This window comes from Coturnix japonica, chromosome 4 (genome assembly GCF_001577835.2).
Source record: "Coturnix japonica isolate 7356 chromosome 4, Coturnix japonica 2.1, whole genome shotgun sequence".
Classification (NCBI taxonomy): Eukaryota; Metazoa; Chordata; class Aves; order Galliformes; family Phasianidae; genus Coturnix; species Coturnix japonica.
Window position 1 is genome coordinate 74,325,571 of NC_029519.1, and position 18,313 is coordinate 74,343,883.

Genomic DNA, 18,313 nt, shown 5'->3' on the forward strand with positions numbered 1-18,313 from the left:
TGGACTCTTTCCAAGAGATCCCTGTCTTTTTTGTACTGGGGAGCCCAGAACTGGACACAGTATTCCAGATGAGGCCTCACCAGGGCAGAGTAGAGGGGGAGGATCACCTCCTTCGACCTGCTGGACACGCTCTTTTTAATACACCCTAGGTCCTTTTCCAGCACACAGCTTTCCAGCCATTCTACTCCAAGCCTACAGCATTGCCTGCAGTTTTGGTAACCAAAATGCAGTACTCTGCACTTGGTCTTGTTAAAGCTCATCCCACTGGAATCAGCCCAGCAATCCATCCTGTCCAGGTAGCTCTGTAGAGCCTTCCAACCACCAGACAGATCCAACACTTCCTCTCACACCACACAGACCCCACATCTGACACAACTCAGCTCTACAGCTGAATAATCCAGACACCAACACCCTCCCCCTCGTGGAGGAGGGCTCATAAGCCGCCTCTCAGCAGCCGCCCGGCATCTCGGGACTCGTAGTTCCCCGCACAGAGAGACATGGCGGCGGCTCGGGCTCTCGTAGCTGCTCTCGCCGTTTTCCTCGTCGTCGTCAGCGTTCAGGCCAGCAAGTACTCCCGGGAGGCTAACGAGGGGCTGCCTGACGCTAAGAGGCGTGAGACCGGGGAGTTCCGAGTGGTGAGGCTGAATCAGATCTGGGAGAAGGCGCAGCGGGTGAGTGGGGCAGTGCGGGAGGAGGCGGAGGAGGGCCAGGCCGGGCCGCCTCTTCGGCCCCTGCGCGGTCAGTAGCAGCTCGTGTGTGGCCGAAACACCGTGTTACCATCCCCCAGAGCAGGATTAGGCCTCCGGTTACGGTGGCTTTTTCTTGGGCTTTAGGCCTGGTGTCTTTGCCGGGTACGCTGAGGCTGCCCCAGGAGGCTGGGGAGCTGCGCTGCTCTAAGAGGGCCCTCACGATGTGCCCCGTTCTGCCGTATTCACCTGGGCTATGAGAAGCGTATATTCCTACATTTATATCCAACAGTGAAGAGTCATGCTGAGGAAACAGAAGGGAGAGAGAGTATGAAGCCCCTCTGACCGATGCTGACTCCTGCACCCACTGCTGGAGTGCTTCTGCTCTGTTCGGTGGCAGCAGCCTTCATCTTTGCTTTGCTTAGGACGAGAACTCAGGACAGAAGATAAGAAACCTTCCATTGTGGTGATTAGATTATCTCTGGTATCGAGTTTACACTAAGTGATGTCTCATGCAGATGGGCTAGCAAATGGGTATTGCCATTCTCAGATTACAGAATCAAAGTGATTTAGATTAGAAGGGACCTTAAAGATAATCTAGCTTGAAGATAATTGAGCTCAGCCTTCATAGAATGGTATCTACTAGGTCAGGCTGCCAAGGCCTCATCCAACCAAGCTATGAATACCTCCAATGACAGACTGCCCACAACTATTTGGACAACCTGTACTGGTACCTCACCTCCCTCTGAGCACAGAATTTCTTCCTAACTCTAACCTAAATTTCCTCTCTTATTTTACAGCCTTTTGCCACTGTCCTGTCATTGTCAGTGAATATAAAGTGTCAGTCCCCAGTCTGCTTATAAAACCCCACCCCCTCAATCTTTTTCCTTTTTGTATCTGGATCTTCTGGAGCACAGGTTTGAAGCTTTACATGAAGTCTTAAGTCTTTAAAGATTAAGTTTTGGCCAAGCAGGCTAACATGAAAAAATGGAGGTAAGCCTGTCAGGATAAACTGAGCTATAGCAACCTTCGCACAGGAGAGGCAGATTTTAGAGAAGCAACATGTACTTGAGCTATATTTGTTACCATTAGGCCAATAGATTTAGAAGGAAAAACTGAACTCACCCAGCTGGTGAGGAGACAACAACTACACAACATCCCCTCTTCCAAAAGGGAGCTGGGCCCAAAAGATGTTCTTGTAGTGGCTGGCCCTTATTTGAGCCCAGGGTGGCTCCACTCTGGGTCCACCCCTTCTGGTTGCATGGGGGTACAGGTGCTGCCTAGACCAGCCACATGCCTTCACCAGGTGCTCAATCACCAGTTGAAACCAGGACCTAACAGTTCCCCTAAATAAGGAACAGGGAATGTGCATCTTGACCTCAGTGTTTTGTTGTTTAATCATTAAATCATTAAACATGACTTTCCATCTCTGCTCTTAGTTAGTCCAACAAAGGACTGATAGGAGTGGTGTGAAGTGTCATCTGTTAACGCTTTTTTTACCTGATGTTATTCAAGTTCCTGCTTGAGATGATCTTGAACGAAGCAGATCACAACCTATATGCTTTAAATCACCCTAATGTATTCACTTTTATATTATCTAATCTAGAAAGGCAAGGAGATTCCAGCAGAGCATTTCAAAGCATTTGTGTTGTTGAAAAGTTACATACTAAATTATAGTGACAGTCAGAAAAACACTTGTGGACTTGAGAGAATTTTGAATAGAATCTTTCTTTTTAGAGAACAATGGACTTAATTTAACCCCTTATTTTTTATTGGGAATTTAAAATGTTTGGTTAATGAAAAGGCATCCTTGAACTTTCCATTTAGATGATCTGATGCTACTCTCTGGTGCTTTTAGAAAACCCAAACCTATGTGTTTATGAGGCTGTGCTAACCGCAATGGATGTCTAACATAAGCTGCATTGTGTCATCTTTTATACATTACTGTGTCTTTGATGGTAGTTGTACATTTAAAAGATTATGTTGTCTGTTTTGCAGTACTTAGGAGTTGAATTGTTATCTGAGTTATTGATGGTGACTTTTTTATCCTGAATTTGCTCAACCTGTCGACATAGTAAGTCATTATGGCATTAGAGTTCAGAACTACCAAGTAAATGATTAGTCATTTCCTTCACAATTTATAGCAAGCTTTTACTCAATCTTCCTCTCAGAACATCAGGACACAGCTCTGCTGAGCAAAACAGTGTTACTTGGTGCCACCACAGCACTGAATCTCTGGCCGTCTAGGTCAGCCTGCTCCAGAAAAGCAAATAAGTAAATAAGGTTTTCATTATTTTAATGCACAGAATTCATAACTAAAGTGGTTTCTGCTACGTGCTTAGCTTTCATCAAACAGTTCTCCAAAAGCAAATGTTAAAGAAGATTACACAGAGGCTTTAGAACTAGAGGGATCTGAAATTTTAATGCATACCATAAATTATTTATTTGTGATTCCAGGTACTCTCAATTTTGATAAATTATTGCAGTAGGCCAAGTGCAAGATACAGAGAAAAACCTGGTTTAAAAATTGCAGTAATTAAGTAAGTAGTCTTGTGCCATTCAGTGTAATAGAAGAGTCTACATTGAAACCAGAAGCATTGATGTGCGGAGGTTCCTTTTTCCTAACTGCCACCTTTTTGTTATAAACACACATGCAAGAAGTTCTTAAGCACGAACATGATTTGTTTCATTTTGTTGTTTCAAAGAAAAACTAAAGTATCTAAAATCTGGGAATTCAAAAGTTTGGGCTCATCTTGCAGCAGTGCTGCTTAGCCAGCTGCATATTTGTAATCGTCTTTGCTCCTGTTTTCTCTGTGTATTTCACAGAGTTTCAAGCTGGCCTATCAGTCATCCTTTTTTCAATTTGTAGTGTCAGCCTCAGTATCTTCTCTTTTTCTTCCATTATGAATGACAGGAATACTTCTAGGAATTTTATGCTTTTAATGCATATAAACCGTGCTGAGAAGTGGAACCTCTGCACAAAATTTGGTCATTATTGCCTGGTATATGTTAGTAAAACCGAATGGACTCACTTCCTTTCTCTGTTTTCATTTAGCTTCATCTCTCTGCTGTAAAACTAGCTGAACTGCACAGCGATTTGAAAATACAAGAAAAAGATGAGCTAAGCTGGAAAAAACTGAAAGCTGAAGGGCTGGATGAAGATGGAGAGAAAGAAGCCAAGCTTAGACGCAACTTAAATGGTAAGGTATATCTTTGCAGAAGAGGCTTAATCTACATTATACTTTTGTTTAGACACTTCTGTAAGTGTTTGAACCATTTAGTAACAGATTGTCTTTGGAGACACTCAGCATGCAGGAGTTGTTTAGAGGTCAGCAGAGATGTCAGGAGGCTAACAGCTTCCTTTGCTTCTGATGTTTTCAAAAAGGATCATTAAACTCTTCACTTAAACTGTTAACCTACCCACTTAGAGCTGCAGAATCTAGCTCTGAATGTCAAGGATGCAGCAGTCAGCCTTGTGTACTGATTCTAATGCATCTGTATCTATTATTTGCCCTGCAGTCATTATGACTAAATACGGAATGAATGGAAAGAAGGACTCTCACCTAACTGATACTAACTACATTAAAGATGGTACAGAAAGTGATACACTGGATGACCCAAGACTGGAAAAACTATGGAGCAAGGTGGGTAAAATTTCCAGGAACTGCAATGTGGTAAACCAGTGTTTCTTCTCTTCTGAGAGCCTCCAGTCTTGGAACTGGAATAGCTTTAAGCTCTGCTGATCTATCTTTTTAAACACAGAACTATTTCATGGAATATTTAGAAAGGAGAAAGAAGATGTTTGGAGAAATGTTAAAAAGACATTAAATAAAGACATTTCCAACAATGTTTTCAAGTGAAACCTTCCAGGATTTACATGAAAAATGAATAGAGTGTGTACTGCCTGGGCAGCTAAAACTGGCAAAGCAGTAATCTTAAAAAATGAAGGAATTTGTGTTTTAGAAACAAGTAGTCGTATAAAGCAAAGAATTCTTAGACCAATCTAGTGCAATGTTAGTAAAGCAGAGAAAAGTTTTGCTGTGTTTTAAAATGTTACTGTAACCAGATGCAGCTCTGGCAAAAGATATGTTGTCCTGTGCTTTGGGGAATAGTAAAGTTCATCACTTAAAAATATTCCCTAAAGCTGAATAGGTATGAACAATTTTTCGCTTATGGTTATGCTATTGCAAGAGGTAAGTGAGGAGACTTGTGGGCAATTACGGCTTAACTGGTTGCTGAATGTAGGCCTGTGAGGAACAAATCGCTGCAGAACAAATAGAATCATAGAAATGCACAGTAGTGATACAGTCTTCACTTAACAGTAGAGTATGATTTCTTGAGTAAAGATTGTGCTTAATATTGTGCTAACCATCACACTGGCAGTTCCCTTTCAGTTGCCTTTGTATCTCTACGGCCCTTCCTTCTCTATTTTTTTTTTCCGTAGAATATGAAAAGAGAGGTTTTCATTGGGTAGTTTGTAGCAAGCCAACACTGTAGATCTGAAACAAACTTCAATTTGATATGATTAAAGTGACCATGTTCCTGAATGTCTAGTTTTGCCCTCAAACTTGTATAATGGAATTCAAAACAAAAGACCTAATGGAAGAGCTGGTCTTAATCATTTCCTAAACGTGGCAGGGAGAAGTTTCAACAAGGGTGTACATGTAATAGCACTTGGCCTGGGAGTCATAATGCGCTCATGTTTCTTTCAGGCCAAGACCTCTGGGAAGTTCTCAGATGAGGAGCTGGATAAGCTTTGGCGAGAATTTAAACATCACAAAGAAAAGATTCGTGAATACAATATTCTGCTTGAGACCGTGAGCAGAACTGAAGGTGTCCGAACATTTTCCTGGTGTTTCTAGATCTCTGTCTATCTCCTCCATTGATTCCAAGTTTCTTTGAAAATCCCCCAGTCTGACATTCCTGCTAGAACAGCTTGCAGATGCTGATATTCCCAGATACTTGCTTGGTTTAATTCTACATTAGCTGCTAAAAATCATGCCAGCTAATGAAAGTGTTGCCATTTCAGTTTTCTAATTCTTGCTTGTGTTTCAAGCAGTGAAGACACCATCAGATTACTAGAAATGGCGTGTTGGAGTTTACTGGAAATTATGCAGCAGGCACAGATTTACTGCTGCAGATTGTGGTTTTAAAGTCTGCAAGACATGGATGTTTCATTTCATCAGTAGAAGCCCAAGAGGATATGTATCTTAGGCTCTGAGCCTAAGTTTGCTCTATTAATCCTGTTTTTGTTAGAATCAAACTGCTCTGAAGCTTGCAGGCAGCTTGATGTTTGTATTGTAGAGTACAAGCTGAAGCTGTTGGAAGCTATTTCAACATTGGCTGTCCTGACTAATTCATGAAATGTCTGAGGGAGGGTTATAGGATTTACCCACCATACCTATTCAATTTCCTTGAGATAATGCTAACCACAGAAATTAGAACATTCCCTTATTAAAACTTCAGCTGATCACCAGCAGGAGGTAAAAGGCATTTTCTGTAACACCGCCCTCCAGAGCACTGAGGAGCATTAATGTGCAAAAAGAGTTACTGCTTTTTAGAGTATGATGTCAGCGCTTTACTGATAATAAGAACTGACTGTATTTTATTCATCCCAGATTGGAGGGATTTCTGGGGCTTCTTACCTATTGGGATTTGGCCCACAGTCAGTATAGCTTTTCTCTTTCAACAGATATTCACAAAAATGTAATCAACCCATCTGAGGAGAACCTGGTGAAAGAGGAAGTCTTGCACAACAAACACAGAGAGCTTAAAGACAAGCTAAGAAGCATCAACCAGGGGTTTGAGCGTTTACGTAAAGTCAGTCACCAAGGATATGATGCAACCAGTGGTACGACTCCCCGGTATTTTTTTAAACTCTATTTGGTATCAATTTTATTAAGTAAAAATTGGTGAGCAAGTTAATTCATTTAATCACAGTGAATTCATGTAACATGGGAAGGGATATTAGACTCTCTGCACCAGGGGCGGGTAAGTTAGGCAATGTGCAGGGCATTAATTAGTTTCTGGGGATGGTTTTTTTTTTTTTCTTTTAAATAAGTTTCTTAAATAAATGCTTGCTACAATACTGCTGTTTTAAGTGAAGTACTTGGACTTTTCTCCCTTTTCATCTAAGTAGACCTGTTAGTAATATGTTGCTTGGTGTGCTTGGCATGCTTATCTTGCATGAAAGCATTATGTCCATTTCTTCATCTGGTAATTTGTGTTTGTTTAGAATTCGAAGAACCAAGAGTGATTGATTTGTGGGACATGGCAAAATCAGCCAATTTCACTGAGAAAGAGCTGGAATCTTTTCGGGTAAGTAGAATTCCAGTAAGATCTCCCACGGGGAAGGTATTTTTCCACATAAAGAAATACTGTGTTACTCATAGGGCAGCCAATTCTGTATTGCTTTTCAGGCATCAGAAAAAAATAAAAAGGTCATTATTTAATGTTTAAAATATATACATATGTGAAACTACTCATGTGCATTGTCCTAGGAGGAACTGAAACACTTCGAAGCAAAAATTGAAAAACATCATCACTATCAGAAGCAATTAGAGATTTCACACGAGAAACTAAAACATATTGAGGGGACTGGAGATAAGGAACATCTGAACAGAAACAGAGAGAAATATGCCATGCTAGAAGAAAAGACAAAAGAGCTCGGATATAAGGTCTGTATAAATTCAGTGTACGTACCTGTTGAGAATTAGACTCAGTAGTTAAGGGAATGTCAGTTACCTAGTGCTGGTATTTTTCATGCAGGTAAACATCTTCCAGAGGAGGAGGTTAAGGCAAACCTGTGCTTCATGTTTAATGCTGAATAGACATGATTGGTTTTTACAGACCTAATTCTAAAATGCCTGAAAATTTCCTAGTCTCAGCTCTTCCCAAGAGCTGCCACATATACTAATAGCAAAAATCTAAGTATATTAGATTGACTGATTTAATCTTCTAGCATTATTCGTTGTACTGATATTTGTTTGATTTGTTTCCTTTTTCTTCTAGGTCAAGAAGCATTTGCAAGACTTATCCAGCAGAATCTCTCAAGGTCTTCAACACAATGAATTATAAACATCTGTTCTCCTTCATGGGATCAATTTATGAACATAAATAACAGAGGGATTTTATGAACAGGATTAGCCAAGCAGTCCTTCCAAAATTCTAAGGATTGAAGAGTTGTCCTGTAAGAAAACTTTCTGTGGTCCACTTAGTTTTGTATTTGCATTATCATGTTAAATGATTACACTATAAATCTGAATCAAGTAACAGCCTTTGAAATAAGTCACGTCACAAGGAAGTGTGAGCAGTCAGAAGATTCCTGCTTGTAAAAATATTGATCTTATAGTTAGTCAAGGAATTCTGATCAATGAAAGCAGACACCTGAGGTACAGGTTGTTAAAGATGAGAGAAGTTTAATATTTCACTGTTTGGTTTGATGCATTTTCTACTGAAGGTAACTAAAATGTTTTTACTTGCTGAGCATTGACTCAGCTGCACTGTATATGAATCTTTCATGTGAGAGGAGGGGGAGGAATAAGGGAAGAATAAGTATTGAGGTCAATTCACAAAACTTACAGACTAACGCATCTGAAGTTACTGAACGTATGTGTACGATTTTGCAATTCATAGTTGTTTGGTTTTGTTACACTTAGTCATTAAAAATCAAAACAAGATACCATTGAGGTGTTTTTTGTCTTTCCCACTTGGGTTGAAACTTTCTATGATTATCATGCTGACCCTTTATTTCTAAGGCTTTTTCTTGTGAAACTGCCAGGAACAAGACTAAGGCAAAAGTCCAGTGTCAGTAAATCATTACAGCTGCTTGGTTGCAAAGCTCTATCAATCATCTGTGAGAACCAGTAAAGAGAGAGAGTTTGTCAGAGTCAGCCACTGCGTATATTACTTATCCAGGTCCTGAGTCCATGTTGGGTTGAAAGTATTACAATTCTGCACATATAGGCTATTTCATAAGGCACAGGTGATTTGAATGAAAAGAGTGGTAGCGGTCCTACTGTGAGATTTTGAATGCCTTACATTGCAGCAGTAATTTCTTACTGGTTTTGTTTGAATGTAAGCTGTTATTTTTATTTCAGAGAATCGTTGTTCATCAGTTGAAACGCAGAGCACTATTAATATTAACAGTAAGTCAGTAACAGTTCTTTAAAATAATATGATTTAGATGCCTACAGGGAATTGAGAGAATATTGGTACCTTTCTGATTCTGAAAGCACCACTTGTGGTTGTAGTGATGTTGCCAGTGATGTTCCAGACCTACACTTCAGCCTAAGCACCACAGCTAATTGCCTTTGGTTGCATAAGAGACTTGAGCATAGCCACATTCATGGTGCTACATCTCCCTCTAGCAGCTGTAGTGCCAAAGATGGCATTTGAGCAACATGTACATTTTCAGCTCCAGGATTTCATTAAGAATATTATGTTTTGTCTGAAGCAAAGTTAAGTGAGATACAGTTCTGCAGAGAATGGAATTTATAGAATTATTTCTACTGTAGCCAGAGGCAACTGAAAGCTCCAGTAAAAGTTCTGAGTTCAGAGACTGACAACATACATTTACAGGTTGCAGTAATTTAAAATGAGGAACAAGTCAGAGATGAGTACTGAAAAAGGTTGGAAGACTGTTTTTAGTGCAGCCATTTCACTTCAGTTGTTGAACGCAGCCGTTAATGAGTCATTAGGTACAAAGGTTGTTCATACAAACCTGGAGGAGAAAATGTTAAGCAGCATCATTTGCTCCTCCTAAATTCAGCTTCCTCCTGAATCCCTGGAACACTGGCAGTCAGATAATGCACCAGCACAGAGAAAACGTTAGGAATATCTTCCATTCCTGCCAAGGCTCTTTGCTGCTTTTCTTGAGATCTGAAGAGGCTGAAGTCTGATTACACTGCTTTGAAACTCAGTGCCTTTCACCCATCGGTATTTGTTTAGCTCAGTTTATTGAGGTTTTAATCCAGAGACAGTTCATCTGGCCAAAATGACACAAGTGAATAGTCTGAGATGTTGCTTTTAAAGATGAATCCTCCACCCGTGTAAAAAACAATAAATTCAAAGCCATGAAAAAAAGACATGAACACGTGTTCTCTAAAAAAAGAATCTCAAATTTGTTAGCGATTTCATGCAGGACAGGTTGTGGGGTTGGAAAATGAGAGGGAAATATACACGAGACATAGCATAAACAAAAACAACCAAGTCTTTCTTAATGGAAACACCATGTCCTGTGTGCAGGTAGGGGAGCTCAGGTAGTATCAATCTACCCAGACACATAAGGAAGAACCACTACAGCAAACAGACTGCATTTTCCATATAGCAGTTTCAAAGCACCAGAACCAACATTATCAGACATAACACACAGCTAACACACATTCATGTATTTCAGGCCATTCACATAGCACCCGTGGGGAAGTCATCAGCCTACAGCAAGAAAAGAGTGGATTTCTTATCATTATTATTACTATTATTACTAGCATCAATTCATAAAGTAGAAGTGCAGATTTTATATCTGTCCAGTCAAACCAAAATAAATACTGTACATTGCCATCTGTAACACAATGCTATCAATACTCCTTAACGCATTCACATATCTGTATCTTCACATGTATTATCTCACCACTCAACAAGAGTGCTCTCCTCAATTACAAAGAAACCCGTACGTAGATATATTAATGCTTCACATGGGGACATGAAAGTGTTGGGTACATTAATACAGCATGTAGCTGTTTTGTTCTGCCACTGATGTATTAACTTCTCAGAAAGCTGCACACATCTGCTTTGATAGTAACAGTTATGCCAGCCTCAAAAGTTGCCTTTCAAGAATTGATTTGCTGTAACTTAAACCTGGTGGTTTTCAAAGGGCAAAGGATTTCTTTGAAATAAGCTTGTTACTAAAATAAATATCTCATATTCCGCAGTTATCATTTTCCAGGTCACTTCTTTTAAAGAGGGAGGGGAACACCAGACATCTCCAGACTTCCATGGCAAGAGTTTAGGATTCTATGACTCTATGCTAGAAGATATATCTTGTGGCAGTAAATCCCAAAGGCAGACTGCCTGGAGCTTCAAATCTCAGTGCAGAAAATGCATTCTCAGCTATCACTGATGGTCTCTGGCATCAGGCATGTAATACAAAAAGCACAGAGAGAGCAAAACTTCAATAAAGCCACTTCACAGGCTTTCAGCAGTTCTGTTCCCTCTCTAGGAAATCTCCCAGCTATTGTAAACTGCACTGACCCAGCTGGATGCAGTGTTAGGTACACCTTAGGGCCAAGACAGGCTGCTGCTTCATAGCAGGACCCAGCAGAAGCCATCATTCATCCAAGGTACAGACCAACACTTCATATGCTTTTCAGCAAGGAGAGAAAACAGACACTGAGGCTAACTCTTCCCAAGGACCAAAGCAGGGCATGTTGAATTATTCACAAGGCTGATGCAGGGACAACAGGACACACGGTGCCACGTGGGCAGCAGGCCAGCCTGGCATTTAACCACCCCTCAGCTTCCACTTCTACAAAGGAGAGTGCGGATCTGTTGGAGAACACAGCAGCACCTCCAGCCTTTCCAAGAAATCTCACATCCTCACTATGACCACAAAGAGGAGATTCCAGCACTGCTCCAAACACCACGTGTTACAGACTCATATCCTTCAGCTGCTCCCTCCTCCTGTCAGTACACTCACCAGGCAAAGAACTGCTGCTTCCCAGCTCCCTGCTGACACTTACCTACTTCTCTGCCAAACCCCCAACATGATTTTTTCCTGTGCTTATGGATCTGTAGCCACTGCTGCTAAGCATCTCTTGTAAGAGGACTGAGTGTGTGCAGCAGCAAATGGCACTGCACAGGGTCAGTCCTTCAGCAGTAATAGAGACAGACATTGGTGTGGGGTGAATCTGAGCAATTCTATATAAAAGTCCTGTATCCAAAGGCCAGATTTCCTACTGAGCACAGCCTCCTCTGTGCACTGAGCTACCCTTAAATTGCCAGCTCAGCCTACAGATGAGTGAAATTTAACTTATACAATAGCAGGTGCTAGGATTTATGGTTTTTTTTCTAAGGAATTCACAGCAGTATAATGTAATGTAGAGATAAATTACTGTCACGCTAAATCTGCTTTCTGATCCCACCCCCCACCGCATATTCCTCAGATAAACTGACACTTATTATTTCAGTAAAACGGTGCTGTTCCATACGCCTCTGTGTACACGGTGAGATAATACATCTGAATTATTTCTAGATGCTCTGATGCAGAAAAAATATATATAAAAGCAAGTAAATTTCAAGTTAACTTTCCGTCACTCTGAAGTTCTTAGCGAACTCAAAGCTCAGTTGGCAGCTGCACTTCCCTAAAGCTGCCCACGGCATTATAAACCATTTGATGCATTATAATGCAGGATGGGAATTACATGCATTTTGCTGTCACTTCTGTGCCAGTCCTCCATAGAAGAATGGTTTATAATCCATATCCACCAGATCATCACTGACCTGAGCTTCAGTGTGAGATTGCCTGAAGGCAGTTATCCTTCAAGGAAAGCATCAAATTGAACACGTCATGAAAAAAATAAATGACTATATGTTTTCTTAAATGGCACTTTAATTATAGAATCATGGAATCATTAAGCTTGGAAAAGACCACTAAGATCATCTAACCCAACCACCAACCCCTCCCCACCTACCCATACTTCTAATTCTACCCACCTGCACTGGAAAAGGATACATTTACATAGTTAGTCCTTACAAATTTCCACTTCTGAGTTTTCCATCGTTATTTGGTTTGGTCTCATTGCTGCACAATGTTAAATCAACATTTCTCTTCAACCTCAATTGCAAAGCAGCATTTGTGTGACTGGCTGAATGGCAACTGAGAATCTTTGCAGGGAAAACGAGATGTACAAATATAACAAAGTCATCCAAAAAAATGCTGAATTATAGCATATAATTTGCCTTGTTCGGTAAGTAAGCACCTTCAAACCATGACTCTCCCTCCTGTAGCACTTTTTGACTTGGAAAAATTCCATTATCCAAATAAAAAAGTGTTTTGTAACAGCTTACAAGTGACGTCATAAAAACCCATTGGAGCAGTACATTTGGCAGCAACCTATGGAGAAGGGCAATGGGTGTGAAGAGGCATCACATGCTGCATGCAGATACGCAAAACAGATGCATGGTGTTCAGCCATGGTATTGTATAGGCTGGTTCAGACCAAGTTGCTGTGCCCCAGTACTTCTGTTGCTGGTAGCCTGTTTTCTCACTCCCGAGAGCACCATCCCCAAACTGGCATTTCTGGCACATTGAAGTACTTTGAGAACATCACCAGACAAACATCACGTTGTCCTTCTGGTAGTTAATACCTGTTCTACTGGCAACAGCTTACTAACACAAGAACATTAAAGATAAACAAAGCTTTTGCTTGTGCCAGTAGGAGTTACAAATCACATCTATGAACAAAAGCTTTGGAGATTTCTTTCTTACCTTTTTTTGTTGCAAAGAGCTCTGAGTCCTATAACAAGCACAATCACTTATGCAAGATATGTGCAAGTAAACCCCTAACCGTTCATATATTAACTGTATTACTAGAGTTGGAGGTGCTCAAGGCCAGGTTGGATGAGGCCCTGGGTGGCCTGATCTGGTGGGGGCAACCAGCCCATAGCAGGGGGTTGGAACTGGGTGATAACTTTAAGGTCCCTCCCAATTGAAGCCATTCTATGATTCTACGACTAGAGTTAACCCATGGTAAGCACAAGTCTACTCATAGGATTGTAGCTTGACTTTCTTTTTGCCCAGTTCGCCGCTGGAAATGGAAGGCACGTTGTTTACTTAAGAGAAAACGTTTTACATTTCTGTGAGTTCCTGCTGTTCAAATGAGAAAACTAATTCTTTCAACAGAAGGATCAAGCTTACAGCTCCACAGGGGGGCGGCTGCAAGACACTGTAAAACAGCGAGCCATCAGGTTTTAACAGATGCAACAGTAAGGCTTGGCTTCCTGCTTCAGCCTTCTCAGCATTTTGCAACGCAGTTTCCTTCACGATTAAACAGATTTAAGAAACAAGAGAAAGTCATCTATCCTGTTTAACACATTCAGTCTAAGTACAGAAAGAGAAATAGGTGCCTGAAAAGTGAATTACTTCATTTGTGGAGATACTTCTGTAAACATTAACGAGAGTATAAATATAAATCTATATCCAGCCATCCAGCTAATCCTAGCAGGAGTTACTATGACATATGTAAGTAAATAAATGCACACACAGAACCACGTGCAGACTCATGCCCCCTGTTGAACCTGGAAAACATTTTAATGTTATGACCCCTCCTGTAAGGCCAGTAGCAGTCTGATGGCAGCATCGTTCCATGATACCATCAGTCTGGAGAAAAGGAGGCTCAGGGGTGACCTTACTGCCCTCTATAACTACCTGAATGGAGGTTGTAGTGAGCTGGAGGTCAGCCTCTTCTCTCATATAACTGGTGATAGGACCAGAGGGAATGGCTTCAAGCTGCACCAGGGGAGATTCAGGCTGGACGTTAGAAAACACTACTCTGAAAAAGTGGTCAGGCAGTGGAATGAGCTGCCCAGGGAGGTGGTGGAGTCACCAACCCTGGAGGTGTTCAAGGAATGTTTGCACGTTGTGTTGAAGGACATGGTTTAGTGAGAACGATTGGTGATGGGTGGATGGTTGGACTGGATGATCCTGTCGGTCTTTTCCAACCTTGGTGACTCAGTGATTCTGTAATAGCTCAGGGACTGTGAATCAGGGCACTGCTCCATTCTGTTGGCACACGTTCTTATGCCACAGTAGGTAGAAAGGAACTTTCTGCACCAAGAAAACAGTTCTGTACTGGCACAGAGGCTACGCCACAGTGCAAGGAAACCCACTGCTTACATCTGTGTACTGGCCTCCTGAAATCCCAGCTTTTTATTCCAGTAATAATACAGCTCTGGAACAGTGACTAAGCAACAAATGGAACTGGAAAATGCTGCGTTTCAGTGCATCAGGTTAGCAAGACTCATTTTAAATATGAAATATAAATAAACACATTACAGAAGTTTCCTCCCTGCAAGCCCCGCAGTGAACTCATAATGGAACAGCTCTGGTTGGTCCTGGTGAGCACCGGGCTCTAGAAAACCTGTTCCCAATGAGCTTCAAGTCCAGGGAAAAGGTCATGCTACTTCCTTTGTACCAACCGTGTGTTCACAGAGTAGATCTCCATGGCATGTTTGTCAAATAGTAAGAAAATATTTTAAAACAAGAGTCTCATATGAAATATTTATTTTTCCCCATCAGAAATAAGCTAGGGTAATAAATAGGAAGGTATTTCTTCATGCAGGAAAGACGACAATGGCAATTATCACCTCTCAAATGCATCTTTTTTTCTTTATTTGAGAGATATCCAATTTTTTTACATTGCTATTGAGGCTACAATCAAACAAATGAATAGGTCAAATTCTGCCTCAAAAACCATCTTGGAAGACGTTTTGCTCTAACCCACGACTGGTTTAATGCTACCTATTTATAGTAGAGAATTATTAAAAAAACAGAAGTTCATGTCAATGTGGAAGATCCAATTTTTATGCTGGTACATCAGGCACAGTTTTGGAGAGAGAAATAAAGAACTCAAGTTTCAATTGTGGCTATTTCCTTTGAATAACTTGATTTGAAGCTACTCTGTGTGAGAAACCTGAGATCTGATTTTGGCAGTTTGTATGTTAAACTCCAGGTGATAAGAATGGATAAGAATTACAGGTACACAGCAACTATGAAGTGAAAGCCCATAGTGTCTAACACGGGGCTTTTAACAACAGAAGCACCCAAAACATCACTACAAATCACTTAGGTTTTTAGGCATAATTAAATTAAACCATGTGTATGTGTGTGTGCTCTTGTCTGTATGCACCCCTAAGACCACAACATTTAAAGCAGAGCAATTTTAGCCAAAGACTGGTGAGGTATAAAACTTAATTACTCCTAGATATAGTTAACTATGTCTGTAAATGAGCATATAGATTGAACAAAACCATGCCTGTAAATAATCAGGCACTTAGTTTTCTAGCTTTCATAAGATTTCATTAATACATTAATAAAGGTTTTACATAATTTATACACTCAGACATATACATATATTTTATCCGCAATGTGTGCTTACATACAAACATACATACGCACATGTGCAAACATATGTGTACACACACCACACACACTCACATCCTCTTATCTGCACACATTCAAATTCCTTAAAGAAAATGCTACCATTTAAAAAGCACTGGAACTGGTTCTAGGTTCTCACACGACTTTGGACTTACAGAAAAAAAGGTAGCTTACATCTATTGCATATGAAAAAAAAAGAAAGGAATTTACAACTAAAAATTCTGTTAAAAAAAAGAAAGACTGCACACACACCCCTCACGTTACCAGCTTTCCAATTAGGAATCAAAGTATTGGAATGAATCTGGTATAACTGCAATAAGCAATGGCAGCTTTGAATTATTTTTTTTTTTTTTCAAATAAATATGAATCTTTTGGAATTTAAATTAGTACCAATTTATGGTGAGCAAAAGTTCTCTCATAGACAAGTCACTGCTGAGCTCCTTTCTTCTTCTGCTCCAGCTCCTGTAAGCGTTCCTCTCGGCACTGCGCGTGCTGTGTTCCCACTTTGTGGGCTGTCTCAGTGGCTGCAATGTCAATCTGTGCATATCGGGATGATCCACTCCCTGAAATGACAAATAAAATCATATAGTATGTATGGTCCAGACCATTCATGCAATCTGATGTAAAACTGACCCAGGCTGAAGCTATTGTTAGACTTCTCCCACAGATTTCCTAAGTGATCTTGGTCTGGTATTAAAGTAAGCTCTATAAAGGAAGTGAGATGATAAATACAACAAGAAACCTCACCAATGACTGTACATGGTAGCTATAAATCACACCTGTTTGTTAATTCTCCAAGACAGGCATTACAAGAAATGTACCCACATCCAGCAAAAGAATAGGGACAGGTGAGTTTGGCAGACAAGATGGGGAGAATACAATCAAATTTGTTACAACTTGTAACACTTTACCCACTGCTGTTTAAATAGTCCTGTATGCTTTCTTACCTCGTATGCTTGTGCTGGCTTCTTGAAGTTCCAGTTCCATGTAATGAAGTTGTTTTTTGGACGTAGGACTGACAGGAATATTAACATAGGTGGCTGTCTCACTGTGGGGTCGATCTGATGTAGGGACATCAGCTGAATAACCTACAGCCCCTTCTAAAATAAGTAACAAACATGTTATTATAGACGCTGTTTGCAATGACCAGCAAACGATTTCATAAAACACACCATTCAGCTGTAACAACTCAGGTCACCAAACAGCACATTCTTCAGTCCTAAACAGGACATGAGGTTTCTACAGAAAATATCCTCAGAGAACGATCAAGTCAGGATCCATGCCGAAGACCACAGACCATTGCTAGTGATCTCATGTTGTGACAGAAAGCGAACACTACATGGAAATTCTCTAGCAGACGCAATGTATGCAACATTATTAACCTGAACTGGAGCTGAAACCATTCAGAAGTAAAGCTGTACATGAAATGATCTGCCTTGGGAAGATGTGGACTATTAGAGCATCCAGAAGAAAGTAACCAAAAATCACCAGAAGTTCAGAAAGTCACAAAAAGAGTCTGAAGACAGATGGACTAACATCAACCAGGAAACATTTCTCTTTAAAGTGATTCTGTCTTACAGAAGACTTTATTATCTATTGGATAATTTCCTTCTCTCATAAGAGAAACTCTACTTTTCCAAATCACTGTTTTTCTTTTTACTCCAGTCAGGCACTGTTGGAATGCGAATGGAAAGGCAGTAGGTGGTCAAGTCTTTTTAGAGTACAGAAGATCATGACTTATTAAATCCAAAGAGAAGCAGCTGTAAATGACCATAAAGGAAAATTCACTCTTCTTGGATGGCAGAGAGAGCTTGTACAAGTTGGGTAACATTAATAGTTGTCAGAAGCTACATTAAGATCCAGGATAATGCAGTCTCTCCAGATGTAACCAATTTAAGTCAAAGCAGTCTACAGTGTGGTCCAAAAATTTAATAGCCTTGAAAGCCAACCAATTTCCAAATAGATATTCATTAAAAATAAATTAAGAATAAACTACTACCACCACAGGAAAAATCTAACTGTATCAAATTACCATTATCAGAAATAGGTGAATGATTCTGTCTCGCGCATGTCAAAGAAACTTGGCCTGACCATGCTAAAAGGATTTGGCAGAACAAGAGCACTGAAAATCTGCATCCCAAATAGCTGAATTCATAATCAAATGACAACCATAAGGGCTGGTATAGCATCATGAGTAGTCATGAAGAAAAAGATGTTTTTGAAGTCTTTCTATGCATTGTTAAAGGATAAAAATATATTAATTGGTGGATCAAAATTTCTTCCTATAACTTGAATTAAAGAAAAAAATAATCCATGTACAAAGCTAAGAAAACTGGAATAGAAGTGAAGGAAAACTCTCCTCTTGTTTAGTCTATGCTGTTTTAACAGAAATTTTGCTTTCTTTTTAAACTTGGGTTTTCATTTTTTCTTTGATAAAATCTCTCATTAAAAATGTAAAACTGGTTTGTCTTTAA

The 18,313-nt window shown here is 40.2% G+C and overlaps 2 protein-coding genes across 4 annotated transcripts in view; one reads left to right on the forward strand and one right to left on the reverse strand.

Moving 5' to 3' along the window:
• Window positions 1-456: 456 nt before the first annotated feature.
• On the forward strand, window positions 457-8,370 carry LRPAP1 (LDL receptor related protein associated protein 1). The gene is made up of 8 exons (XM_015862889.2): window positions 457-671; window positions 3,742-3,886; window positions 4,206-4,330; window positions 5,399-5,519; window positions 6,379-6,537; window positions 6,922-7,004; window positions 7,187-7,363; window positions 7,698-8,370. The coding sequence occupies exons 1-8, from the start codon at window positions 498-500 to the stop codon at window positions 7,761-7,763; spliced, it is 1,050 nt and encodes a 349-aa protein (XP_015718375.1). The 5' UTR covers window positions 457-497; the 3' UTR covers window positions 7,764-8,370.
• Window positions 8,371-14,946: 6,576 nt separating this feature from the next.
• Window positions 14,947-18,313, reverse strand: part of DOK7 (docking protein 7) — a 52,091-nt gene continuing 48,724 nt past the window's right edge. For all 3 annotated transcript variants that reach the window (XM_015862943.2, XM_015862941.2, XM_015862942.2), the window contains 2 exons: window positions 16,787-16,939; window positions 14,947-16,402 (listed from right to left, as the gene is read on the reverse strand). In XM_015862943.2, the coding sequence (XP_015718429.1) occupies window positions 16,266-16,402; window positions 16,787-16,939 (290 nt within the window). In that variant the 3' untranslated portion in view covers window positions 14,947-16,265. The remainder of the gene's footprint in view (window positions 16,403-16,786; window positions 16,940-18,313) is intronic.